Source organism: Zeugodacus cucurbitae, chromosome 3, assembly GCF_028554725.1.
Source record: "Zeugodacus cucurbitae isolate PBARC_wt_2022May chromosome 3, idZeuCucr1.2, whole genome shotgun sequence".
Taxonomy (NCBI): Eukaryota; Metazoa; Arthropoda; class Insecta; order Diptera; family Tephritidae; genus Zeugodacus; species Zeugodacus cucurbitae.
Genome location: NC_071668.1, coordinates 62,559,512 through 62,571,984, shown reverse-complemented (window position 1 = coordinate 62,571,984; position 12,473 = coordinate 62,559,512). Strand labels below are relative to the sequence as shown.

The window sequence follows — 12,473 nt, the reverse complement described above, 5'->3', positions numbered from 1 at the left end:
TTAAATCAAAAGAACTTTCGATAGTATTTTAAAGATTTCTTAGCCAAGATTTCTGCTTTAAATTTAAGTTAAATATAAAGAAGATTATATTATACATATTCCTGAGATTTTGACGCTCTTTTAATTGTATTCGCACATTTTATGAGTATATTTCACATAATCAATACATTCGGTGTATTGGAATGGACGCAGCATCGACACGAACCGATTTGAATCATATTTGTTAGTATAAAAGTCACACGTTATGATGGGTATCATATATATATATGGCAACCGTGAGAGCGCAAAAATTATATTGGCTGTAATGGGAGTAGGACCACATGGACTACATTTTTGGTACACCTAGGAGTGTTATCTGTGAGTTTTACAAGCCAGGAGGAGCCATTGTTCTCTAACACGAAAAGTTAAAACGAAATGTTTTAAGTGAAAATTATAGATCATTAATTGTTTCTGAGATATATGCCTCAAATCTATCAGAAAGCCCATTTTCTGAAAATCACATTTGTCAATTTTTAGTCAACATAAGTAGTTTCTGAGAATATTCAAAATAGTGGACTCGCATTTACATTTCCCAGCAGGGGAAATTTCATTCTATTCCAAAATTTCTGTTGTGGCTTTCATGCATATGAAATACTGAACTATTGCTGCATTGCTGCCAACACATATCTACTAATACAAATGCACGTGTGTATTGTACATTTTATGGAATGTGACAACCTTCTGAGGTTTTGTTAAGGTTATGCGGTTGCGCTGGTGATTTCATATGTAACTCTTTTTGTGTCAACCATTTTAATTATTCGTTGCATAGATCGCACTATATGTTGATATGTAGTTAAGTGGGTGTATGTGTGTGTGTTTTTGAGTGTCCTGCATGTTTTGTTGAGGTGTCAACGTGTGGACATTTGCGGCTTGGCAGTTATGCATGAACTTTTCGCCACATTGTCTGGACAGTGATTTTAATTAGTTAAATCATTGCTGGCACATATTTTCCGAAATTGTTGAACCTACATATATGCGCATGTATGCATTTATGATTTTAATTAAGTTTGTAACTGAGTTGTGGCGTAGTTAATTGGTAGCATAACATTTTTATGGTGAAAGGGCTGGCAGAAAAACAAAAAACAATATTCTATTGTATAAATATGAAATTAAAGAGATAATATTGTGGATAGTTAGGTGAAGTTGTAATGTACAAATATTAAAACTTTTTATGGGTTAATTAAAATATATTCATTAATTTATTGAATACTTTTTATTATTTTAATTTAATTTAATTTAATTATGTCGTTAAATTCAGTGGTTCTATAAATTAATTAAGATATGTCTGAAAAATAAAATTGTTTTCTATATGGACACTAAATTTTCGTTTAAAATTTTTCCAAATTTGATTTTCATTCAATTTTAGCCCTTCATAAATAAAATATAAATTTCATATACATTCTCATTCTTCGAGAAGTGCGTTGTTTTTTAGTGCTGTGAAAATAAAAAATCTTATTTCAACTCCTACCTGGTGGTACAATGTCTCCTCGCTCTCTCGTCCAGTAATTAATTGACTTAGGAAAGGCTTCAGATTGGCATTCCAAAGTTACGTTTTTATTTTCCACTGCACCGATTAGTTGATTTTGCACTGTTATCATTGGCGGGACTGGAAAAAATATTTAAAATATTGAATAATACTTTTTTAAATTATTTTATTTTCCAAAACATTTTCATTCTGCAACTCATAAGCTATCGAATATTTTATACGAAACTCGAATACATTTGACAGTTAAATTCGAATTGCATAATTGTAAATATTCGTAAGTCGGATTCACTATTCAAAAGTTGGATTAAAAATGCGAAAATAGAATTACGGAATTAAAAAAAAATGGAATTCGAGAAAATTCGTTTTAGAATCGAGTTACAGAATAGGGCCCCAGTAAATCTTGTAGTTCCATCTATATATATATAATTACATATGTCACGCTGTTTGTCCGGGATTAACGCCGAAACCACTGAACCGATTTTAATGAAATTTCACATACATTTGAAGTTTGATCCAGAGATAGGATAGTTTATATTTGAAATATTAGTTGCAATGTCCATCCGTCTGCTCAGTTGACCAGTTGATCAAGCGATAACTTGATTTGGATATTATATATGAACTTGGCACACTTAATCCTTGACACTATGAGAAGGTTGATACTGTGGATGGTCAAAATCTGACTACAGCGAGAGGATTATTGCAAAAATTCAAATTAAGCTATAAAATTTGGTACATTTGATCAATGCACGGAAGAGCATCTGTGGCTAATTGCTAGGTAAATTGGCGAAGTCACAGTACAAACGAATTTTTTGTATATAAATTTATGACAAACCACTAAAGCTGACGAAACACTTCAAAAATAGTACTTTTAATAGTATTGATAGTAAATAATAATTTCGACCATTTTGATCCAAATTTGATAATGGACGAAGTCGGCTACAACCTCCAATATAACATAACTGTAATATCTGCCAAGGCAAACATATATATCAGAATAAAACATGGCAAAATATTTGCAACGATAAGCTTTTCGGTAGGGGGCTTTTCTACTGCCTGGTGATTTCCGACAAACTTTGCAAAAAAAAAAAATTTTGATGTTGACTATATTTTTAAATAATTAGTCATTTCATTATATGAAACAGTTAACTAGAATATAATTTAACGTACACCATAAATAATTATAAAAAAATCTATCTTCAACATACAAATTATAATTTATTCCGAAATTAATTAGGAGCCATAATAAGTTTTTACAATAGCACATTGTTTTGATTTTCAAAATTTTCGTCAAGTTAAAGGCTATTTGCATATGAGTGATTCTGGCCACCGGTGCGTATGAGTAACTTCTCAACAAAGTTAAAAATGTATGATTTTTTCTTAAATACAATGTTATTTAATACTTTTTACTTGAAATGATATTGTTGAATTGTGAAATGAAATAACTATTACTAATGGTGAAGTGAAAAAAAGAGCAGCATCCTGCTTTGTGTTTCATTAAATTTTTGTTAAAAAATTTCTATCAAAAGATCGAAAATATTTCATTCTCAAAATCAATACTTCTTTTATATTTATTTAAGGTACAGTTTAGTGTAAAAACATACCACGAAAATTATATATATTTGCAAACTCGTTGTTATTGACATAGACATAACAGTAATTTAGTGTGATGATGATGATTTATTTAGATTTTTTAATTTATAATAAACAATTTCAGCAATGATTTTTAGTGAATACAGTAACCAATTAGAATCACCACTTTAACTAGAAAATATTTTTAGACATCCTATTGATAACTTTTATATTAATAATATATTTTATAATAATTAATGTATGAAATAAATCATACATAATAATTTTTGAGAATTATATTTTATATTTGACTATTAGGTCTACAACTTCGCTTCCGTAGTTTTTTGTTTTTGTAACTTTAAGGTTTTTTTTTTGTATAACAAATGTCGATGAGTATCAGCCGCACGTTTCTTGGAATTAAAAAATAAAAGCAAAATTTCCCGCAAATGTCGAGAATTCGGCGAAAAATGTGACATTTTCAGTTGAGAATAAGTTTTGTATGCGAACAGATCCCTACAAATATTTTGTTGGGTTAATGTTGTCCAAGATCGATATAAAACGATTTAATCGATCAGTGCTTGACCCTAGAGACATCTATTGGAAAATTTGGTTTTAGCTTTATATGACAATTTTGGATTTTTATATTTTCGTTTTTACTGAAAATCACTCATACGCAGCGCTGTTCGTTTTTCTGTATTTAACAAATTATTCAAGGAACAAATAATATAATTTAAAATAAGATATTAGCTGGTAATTCATACTTACAATGCACTATCAATGTTATGCGTTTGCTCACAGATGGTGGCACACCATTCGATGCTATGCATAAGTACGCACCCATATGTTGACGTTTCACTTGTGGTAAGTCCAAAGTGATACCTTCAACGCTCAATACTAAAATGAAAAGATAATATTTTAGGAAAAAATAGTGAATTAATTTCAATGTGAAGATTAAAAGGGTTACAGATTGATTTTTCGAAGCCTGTTTGCAATGAGTTTAAATGTGAATCACTTCGTATAACCAAATAAATGTTTCTCTATATAATTTTAATGAAGTAGTGTGGGTATCATGGAAATTTGTATGTTCGAAGAAAACATAAACTTTGAATAAATTCATATATGGAAGTATTTATCCTGAAAATATCCAAAAAAAAAATTACAAAAGCGACATCTAGCGAAATTTTTTGTATACAATTCTCAAACAATTCATGCAGAAAATATCTTTACTATAAGCATTTGTATAAATAAATCGTGTTAATTTTTATAAAAAATACAAATAAATGAAAAAAATTAAACTAATTTTTGAGCCAAATTTTAATTTTTATAAATATAAATATAATTGGCACACCTTTTCAACCAACTATACTATATGTCTAAATTGCAAAACCAATAAAAATTTATATATGCAAATATAATATTATAAACCACCCAAATTGTCTAAAATTTAGGTTGCTGTTGTCAGCTGTTAAGTTGCCATAAAATTCACATGCCGCAAGTCGACCTTTTCTATGTACGTTGTTAAGCTTTTTATGAAACTTCTACAGCTGACAATAAAAACGGGCACCCAAACGACATTAGAGTACTTTATTGCAGTGAAGCATATACGCTTGCATACACCAATATGTAGATATATTAGTTAGTACCCACTTAATAGCAATGCTGTTTGTTGTTGTCAAATGAATTTGGAAAATATTATTTTTTACTGCATAGCCAAAGTGGGAGGGGGACGATAACTGAAAACTTAACAACAAGTGCATAATGGCTATAATAACAGTTGGCATAGTTTTAGCCAAACAATAAATGCAAGTGCCTGTGTGTGTGTGTGTGTGTAAGTTGGCATTAGCATGTGTGCAGGCATACCACATACTCGACTCAAATACAAAACAAAACCACTGAAAGCCATTTGAATGGCTGCAATGAGTGGATTATGACTTGCTAACAAGCTGCCACACAACTGAATGTGCTTCATATATACTCGTATATATGCTTAATATAGTATATGGTATTTAGCTTACTAAAACTGCAATTTTGTTGTCGTTTTTGTATTCTACCAGTTTTATTGCGTCTAAAGCCAACGAACTTTGTAGAGCTTTGCGTTAAATGTTTGAGTGCTTTGGATGAGACAAATTCGTATGGAAATTTTAATCGGTCTTATGGAATACGTGTCATCAAATATTATAAACATTATTCTATTGAAAATTGTTTAAGCGTGAGTGGTAATATATTAAGAGTAAATTTTTTTTTTAATAAATGGGTATAATATTTTAAATATCTTAGTTTCAATTTGAAAATATTTATTTCTTATTTAAATCTTTATTTTTTATTTGTATAAAAATACAAAATTGCAAAAAGCATATATTTTAGTAAAATACAATAAATAAAAAATTTAGAAAAAGTCATATTATTATATTACAAAATAAAACAAATATTTATTTCTTATTTAAATCTTTATTTTTTATTTGTATAAAAATACAAAATTGCAAAAAGCATATATTTTAGTAAAATACAATAAATAAAAAATGTAGAAAAAGTCATATTATTATATTACAAAATAAAACAATTCACAATTTCAAGCATTCATTAACAATTCCATAGTACATATTTCTGAAATTTTTTTCGAAATACATTTGTGTTGCTTGCTTAGTAAATTTGTCTTTGTTCAAATTCTCTCTATTTAACTCTAATTTCTCCTTTGTTACATCTATAACTCAAAGTGAACAATATGCTTTAGATCTAGTTCAACTAGTCCAATGCCATTCCATTGTAAGCAAGTGGTATACATATAGTACACATTTCCATGAACTTTTGGACATTTTCATACGCATTCATCATTTAAATTTTTTTAAATGTTTTTGATAGTTCCTTTATACCACTGTAGAATTTTTACCAGAGTTATCATAATCTTGAAAAATGTGTAAACTTTCCCCTTACTTTTCACATTTGTGACTCCGAGTACTTTGATAAAGTATTCCTTTCTCCATTTTCTCTTACCTTAAAGAGGTATTCTGCATTTTAGACGCTATATCGGATAATGTTCCAGTTTAAATATTAGTACTTCAGCTAAAGACTAGAATTTACTAAATCGATCAGGGAATATCTCTACGTGTGCATATAAATGATCACTATGATCACTATATAACATATCACCTTTTTTTCTAGACGAAAACCTAACATGAAAATATTTATTGAAAATGAACTCAATGATGAGGGAATGTCAATTATTTGTGTCAAAATGAGCACCGACCTCCTTCAGCATAAAACAAAAACACAACACTTCAACACAACACAACACTCACATGGCCCAACTACCACACTCACCACACCCGAGGATACTACACCACAAATCATAGCCCAACAACTTTAACAAAAGGGACGGCCAATACGATTCGCTACTTCCTCGTTTTTTATTCTTTTACGAGTCATGACCAAAAACACATGTGCGCATGCTTAACGCAGCATCTCTGTTCTACGACCATACTCTTTTTCGATATTTTCCTTCGCCAATTGGTGTATACGATCTTTCGTAAAAGTTGTATATAATAAAATAAAAAAAAAATCATAAATAAAAACAAATTATAACTTTGTAAATAACACAAAAAGTTCAATTGCGTTTTCTTTAAAAAGATAAGGTTCTCTACGGACCCCCAGGTGAATTTGCCATTCTTGAATATTACGGCAAATTTGTCCATTTCTATAAAAATGTACCAATGTCCCATGTTTGTTAAAATTTTTGATTTGTTGTTATAAAAATGAATACTACATTGAGCAGAAGCACCGTATTTATATTTAACATTAACGAAAAATTAGAACATGTTTCATTCCTGAGTAGCAGAGCGGCGCCGTTCGGAGGCCGCTCATTGTGTAGGCACTTCAAAAGCATTTCTTATGTTTTAATCGTCGCTCAATGCATGTCTTATAAATAAAGTAGTAATGGTAAGGCTAAAAACCGAATTTTAAAAATATAATATACATTGATCGACGCTTAAGTGCCCCCCTTTTAAGTGCCTTTCCCGCTTAAGTGACCATATTTTGCGGCATCGTTGTTTTTTCTCTCAATTTGCATATAAAGTTCCGCTATTAAGAGCCTCCGCTTACGTGCCTTTCCCGCTTAAATGTCTGCAATATTTAAGCCACAAAAAAAACATCTACATAGTTCCTCAATATTTTTTTTATTTTTATTAAAATGTATTTTTGTTATTAATAAGAAATAAGTGTGATTTTCATTCTAAAAGAAAAAATATTAGGTCGAAGTATTTGGAAAAAGCTTGGTAAGCACCTCGAGGCACTTAATCGGGATTCATTTACGTGCCTCTCCCGCTTAATTGTGTCAAAAGTCTTGCATGTTAAAAGGGGCCACTTAAGCGGGGAATGCGGTAGTATATACTTATTATAGTTTAAAAATAGTATATAGAAATAATACAGCAAGAAAATGAGAATTTCATATGACAGACGTACATATTAAAAATTTTCGGTTAAGATATAAGAAATCTACTTTTTTACAGTTAATTTAAGAAAACCTACTAAGCTACATTTCAGGTAGCTTTTCGCCTACCTCATATAGTTAGTATAGCAATATTTGACAAGGAGGAACTAAGTCTCCGGTTTTTATATATTCTGGAATCTGTGGATAACTATTAATCCCACGAAGAGAAATTAAAACCTTATAATAAGAACAATTATAGGTTGTAGCAATAAATAAATGTTAAATATATAGGATTTTAGGAGTTATAAAGAAGGATCTGTAGCGAAAAAGACTTTTTCTACTTTATTTGTTGTTCAATTCAATATAATATAATTATTTAATGATAGTGGATACAACGGAAATACTAGAACTAGATCCATTTAGGATTTAAATAGTTTTTTTAGGACGAGTGGAGATAAAATTAGAAAAATACTGACGGAGAATAAAAAAATTAAAATGCGACAGAAAGTGTTCCCCAAATAAATTTTGAGGGGTCGAATTGGTCGTCTTTAGCCAAGCAATAAAATCGGTCTTTTTCGATTATGTGTATCCGAATGACATAGGAATGGTTTAATCATCAATCTTATCATAAGGAGCTGACATTAGAAAATTTTAAAGGTACTTAGATTAAAGAAGGATTTGGACTTGGACTACTGTTTTGCATATTTCCTTTTAACCTTAGAGTTACCAGAATCGTGTACCGATTTCAGGCAAAAGCAGCCGCTTTTAATGACAATGAATGCATTTGGTATCATATTTTAATATTCCATATCTACTGTGTTTTATTTATGGGGTTATACCAGTGTAATCTATGCAAAATTAGACGATTTTCGTGATTTTTTTTATAAGAATGTACTTAATCGTTTGTTTTGAAGTTTGTTGCACATAATAAGGTATATTTCAGCTACATTTAACTTTTTTTTTTACAAAAATATTGAAAAATAATAGGTGCCAAAAAAAAGTTCCCTAACTGTTGACATGATTCCGGTCGAATGAGTTGCTGAAACAAAAAACTTCAAAAAGGATATTAAAATTAAATATATTTCCTAAACAATGACCTACGATTTTTGAAAAATATCTCAAATTGACCAAATGGTAGTTCTGAAAAAAAAAAATTTTAAAAAATCTCGTTTTCAAAATTGATAATTTTCAACCAATTAAAAAGATTTACGTCATTGTATAGTAAATATATTCAAGAATACTCAGTTTAAATTTGAAGCCAAACGGTCAATTTTACATTGAGTTATGATGTCAGCAGTTTTGAGACAAGTCGTTTCGAGAAAAACGCGTCTAAAGTTTTGACTATATATGCTTATGCCTGCAAGCGGTCACTCTTTAGAACGCAGCCATTCAAAAACTATTCAAGATACGACCTTACCGCTTTCACAGGGTATTTTTGAAAGTATATACTGTCGAATAAGCAAAAAATAATAAAATCGATTTTATGAAAATGTCACACTGGTATAGCCCCTTAAGTGTATTTAATCGAAAAATCAGGTCATCCTACAATTGAAATTCGTAAAAACTCTGTTTGTGTATATTCGCTTTTAGCCACACATCCTTTCACCAAACAAAGTTGCAAAACACTAAAATAATTTCAACTAAAAACTCACGTATAATTTTCACTATAATTGCCAGCAAGTTCAATAAAACCGACATATTTTCCATAGAAACACTAAAAGTTTGATTTTACTTTTAATGACGTCGCCCACAATTGGCCAATCATTGCAGCACAAGCGCCGCGTGCTTGAACCAAACCAAATTTCAAATATTGTAAAAACTTTTTGTAACACCAATTTCAAACTAAATCGCGTAAGCCACAACACCAAACAACAACAACAAGTTTAATAGTTGAAAAGAGTGCTAATAATAAAATAACTCCAATTATATGTACATACGGTAAATAGTAAAAAAAAAGTTGCCACAAAAGAAACGCTTAAAAAACGAAACGAAAAACAATAATAATAACAAAAAGCGAACAACAACAACAATAATAATAATAACAACAGTAATACTGGTAATCACGACTAAACGAGTTTTGCAGACATTTTTAAGCCGCGAGGAAGGTCACTTGCCGCATTTCCATGCTCGCCATTTGGCAGCGTTCAAACAAAATAAACACCGACATGCATACAGCAATAAAAACAACAGCAATTTCCATACATATATGCATGTCGGTGTGTGTGTTTAGTCGAAACTACTTTTGTAATCGCCACTGGCAGCCTTTACCATTCACCCAACCCTTGCTCCGCTCACTGGTAAGCGACTGTTGGCCACTTGGCCGCCGTTGCCAACACCGTGAGAGCTGCCTTCATCGTCTATTGCACTTTACTCCCGTAATACTTAAGTTTGCTGGTGAATTTTTCACATTCGATTTACAGCGTTACGTGTTGCGGTTCCGTTTCTGGCGCATTCTGTGTATGACTCACGAGTATTCTCTTTCTCTGGTTGTGTGTGCACCTTCGACTATGTTCACCGCATTCGCTTTGCTTTCGGTCTTCTTTTTTCTGTTACGACTCCTTTATACAAAAGTTCGCTGCCAAATGCCAATACCGTTAGCTACTCGGGTAATGGTCAGCAGCAAAAAAAAGTTCCACGCTTTTTGATTGTACTTCTACGTTGTTAGGACGGTACGAGCATGTTGCGCTTAACCGTATACGAGTGCGGCAGTGGAAAAGCGCTCAGCTATGCACGCCAAATGCTTGGTACAACTGTGGTTCTTTTGACATGATGCCAGCAATGGTAAAGGGTGTTAGGGGAAGAGCAGAAATGTTTGGTTTTGGAGAGCGCTGTTATATATTTTTAGTTGTAAATGGAATTAAACTGGCTAACTTTGTGGGTTTCATGTTCTGAATCGCTTCGAAGTACCGGTCAATGGTTCTCAGGGAGCAATATTATCATGTGAATAATCAATACAGATCTCAAGAAATCGAGTAGTAGTTCGAGATTACAATACTTGCAGCTCTGTTGAGGCTTAAAAAAACGTCTTGGAATGCCTTGCCTTCCGTCAGTTAAGAAGGGTCACTTCCCACGGGTCCCAATACCCTAACCCGAGAGAAATTGGACAGCTGGGATAGAAAAAACTTAGAAATCAACCGAGTTGTTAAGGTAACGCTTATTAGGGTACCTCTGGGGGGCACCACCATGGGCCTAATGATGGCCTAAGTGCGACCACGTGCGGCCAGGCTTACTTTGACTCCCTTTTCAGCTAACCAACGGATTGTTTATTGTTCCGTTTCTATGAAAGTCGGATCTAATTTGCAAAAACAGATATTGTTTATATTCGGCTAAGCACTGTGAGCTCGACAGCTAACTCGGGTGATGTTTTAATGACAACAACAACAATATTTCTTTATGTTATTTGAAATTATTTCATATAGAGAATTTTAACCACATACCTATCCCGGAATAGCGGGAATGTTTTAGTCTAACATTTTTAATATTATATGGGATTCTAATGGATGTTATGTGAATGGTGCTTTAATCTTTCGTTATTTTGCCAGGTTACTTTAATATATTCCCTTGCAAGACTGATGCTTTTCGTATTAGTTTAAATTTGCCTTTTAGATTTGTCTAAGGAGAGTATTGAATAATTTCTTTGAAGTAATGTCTTGATAGCCTCTCTCAATTGGTTGGTTGGTTGGTTGAAAAGGGAGGCGAAGAGAGCCTGACCGCAAGCGGCCGCACTTAGGCCATTATTAGGCCCATTGTGCTCCCCGAAGATACCCTGATAAGCGTCACCTGAACAACTCGGTCGATTTAACGAAGCTTCTGAGTTTATTCCATCCCTGCTGCCCAATTTCTCTCAGATTTGAGTAATGAGCCTTGGAAGGTATCTCTTCTTAACCGACAGAAGGCCGGGCATTCGCAGAGATAATACTCTAGTGTCTCGTCATCTTCCGCGCACGCCCTGCATTCACCCGATTCTACTATGTCAAGTCTTTGCAGTAGGTCTATTAATTGTCTCTTTGCATGATCTGACACATTGAGACTTCGCCTCTCTCAGTTAGTTCATTTATTTTTATTTTTCAAGTTATCTTTCTACCTCATAAATGCATAAATGGTCTTAACCCCATAGATCGTTTGTTTTTCAGGTTCTTAGAGAGGAAAGTCAATGTAATAGATACTTATTGCTTGCTTTCAGCCGTTGGAACCAAAAAATTCAGGACCACTTGAATCAGACTTTACATTTGTCAATGGGTTTCTTCGATATTATTTGAGTGAGCTTAGGGTTTAGCGGTCATGTAAGATTTCTGATAAATTTGAATAAAAACTTTACTCATGAATATCTTTGGGTGATGAATCTATATCTCTCAGATCTGTATATTATAATCCTACATTGCTCTTCTGATTCAGATGGCATTATATAGATCCAAAATACCGAAGTTCTATCGGGTTTTTAAATTTGATTTGACTGAAGTTATAATCTAAGCACATTTTTTGCTCCGAGCTAGACGGAGCTTCAGTAACGATGAACGATATATTTCACATTTAAGTTGTGTATTGAACTCGAGTTTATTTACAGTATTTAGTATTCATAATTATTTAATAATTAGAACACACAAAAAAAATATCTTTATTACTTCTTTGAGCAAAGAGATACAAAATCGATGTATCATTATTCCAAAATGGTTTTAGAATGGCATAGATTGCCAGTGAAATATAATTGTCAAAAACTATTTTTGATCGTGGTGGACTATAGTCAGAGAAGAAGGTTTTCTTTCAAGCGACAAATCAAAAATAACTTCCTAGAAATAGTTACCGAAATAAAACCCAACACATCACCCTTTATACATTTCGGCAGCCAACTTTACTGCATTCGTCTACACGTGGGCAATTGAAACCACATGAACCTTGCAATATTTCAACGTAAAAAAAAACTCACCCACTCAGTCATACAGTCATTCAACCCTACTG

At 32.1% G+C, this 12,473-nt stretch overlaps 1 protein-coding gene across 2 annotated transcripts in view; it reads right to left on the bottom strand.

Moving 5' to 3' along the window:
• Nucleotides 1–12,473, bottom strand: part of LOC105219289 (limbic system-associated membrane protein) — a 71,300-nt gene that overhangs the window by 14,887 nt on the left and 43,940 nt on the right. For both annotated transcript variants that reach the window (XM_054227325.1, XM_054227324.1), the window contains exons 6-7: nucleotides 3,860–3,988; nucleotides 1,508–1,645 (exon numbers count right to left, since the gene is read on the bottom strand). In XM_054227325.1, the coding sequence (XP_054083300.1) occupies nucleotides 1,508–1,645; nucleotides 3,860–3,988 (267 nt within the window). The remainder of the gene's footprint in view (nucleotides 1–1,507; nucleotides 1,646–3,859; nucleotides 3,989–12,473) is intronic.